This window comes from Tupaia chinensis, unplaced genomic scaffold, assembly GCF_000334495.1.
Source record: "Tupaia chinensis unplaced genomic scaffold, TupChi_1.0 Scaffold000453_1, whole genome shotgun sequence".
NCBI lineage: Eukaryota > Metazoa > Chordata > Mammalia > Scandentia > Tupaiidae > Tupaia > Tupaia belangeri.
In genome coordinates this window covers 3,463,793-3,464,160 of record NW_006159960.1, presented here as the reverse complement: position 1 = coordinate 3,464,160, position 368 = coordinate 3,463,793, and the positions used below count along the sequence as shown (strand labels likewise).

The 368-nt window shown below is 56.5% G+C and overlaps 1 protein-coding gene across 1 annotated transcript in view; it reads right to left on the bottom strand.

The window, feature by feature from the left end:
- Window positions 1-362, bottom strand: part of CAMSAP2 (calmodulin regulated spectrin associated protein family member 2) — a 123,153-nt gene extending 122,791 nt beyond the window's left edge. Inside the window, 1 exon segment of the mRNA XM_014590486.2 lies at window positions 191-362. Within this exon segment, the coding sequence (XP_014445972.1) occupies window positions 191-329 (139 nt within the window). The 5' untranslated portion in view covers window positions 330-362.
- Between the last annotated feature and the right edge of the window lie 6 nt (window positions 363-368).

Here is a 368-nt window from a genome sequence, read left to right as displayed (position 1 = left end):
CCCACCTGACATTCAAGGGCCCTTCACTTAAACCGAACCTGCTAGCTTCATGTCTCCTTTCCCGTCTCCCAGCCTCCCATCATCTCCCTGAACCTGTAGAAGACAGGCATGGAGGGGACTCAAGGATCGGGAACAAAAACCGGGATGTGGACAGCAGCAGCAGGAAGAGGGACGGGAAGACACCACCTACCTGTCCCAAAGGCTTTGGCCACCAGCCAGGCCAGATTGCAGGCGATTTTGGCCCTGGAGAAATCATAGTGGTCAAAGGGCTTGATGGCTGGAACAATGAACGTCTTTCTCATCTCCCGGGGGTCAGCAGCATCCCCCATCTTTCACGGCGCTCCTCGGGATGTCCGGCCTCCAACCTT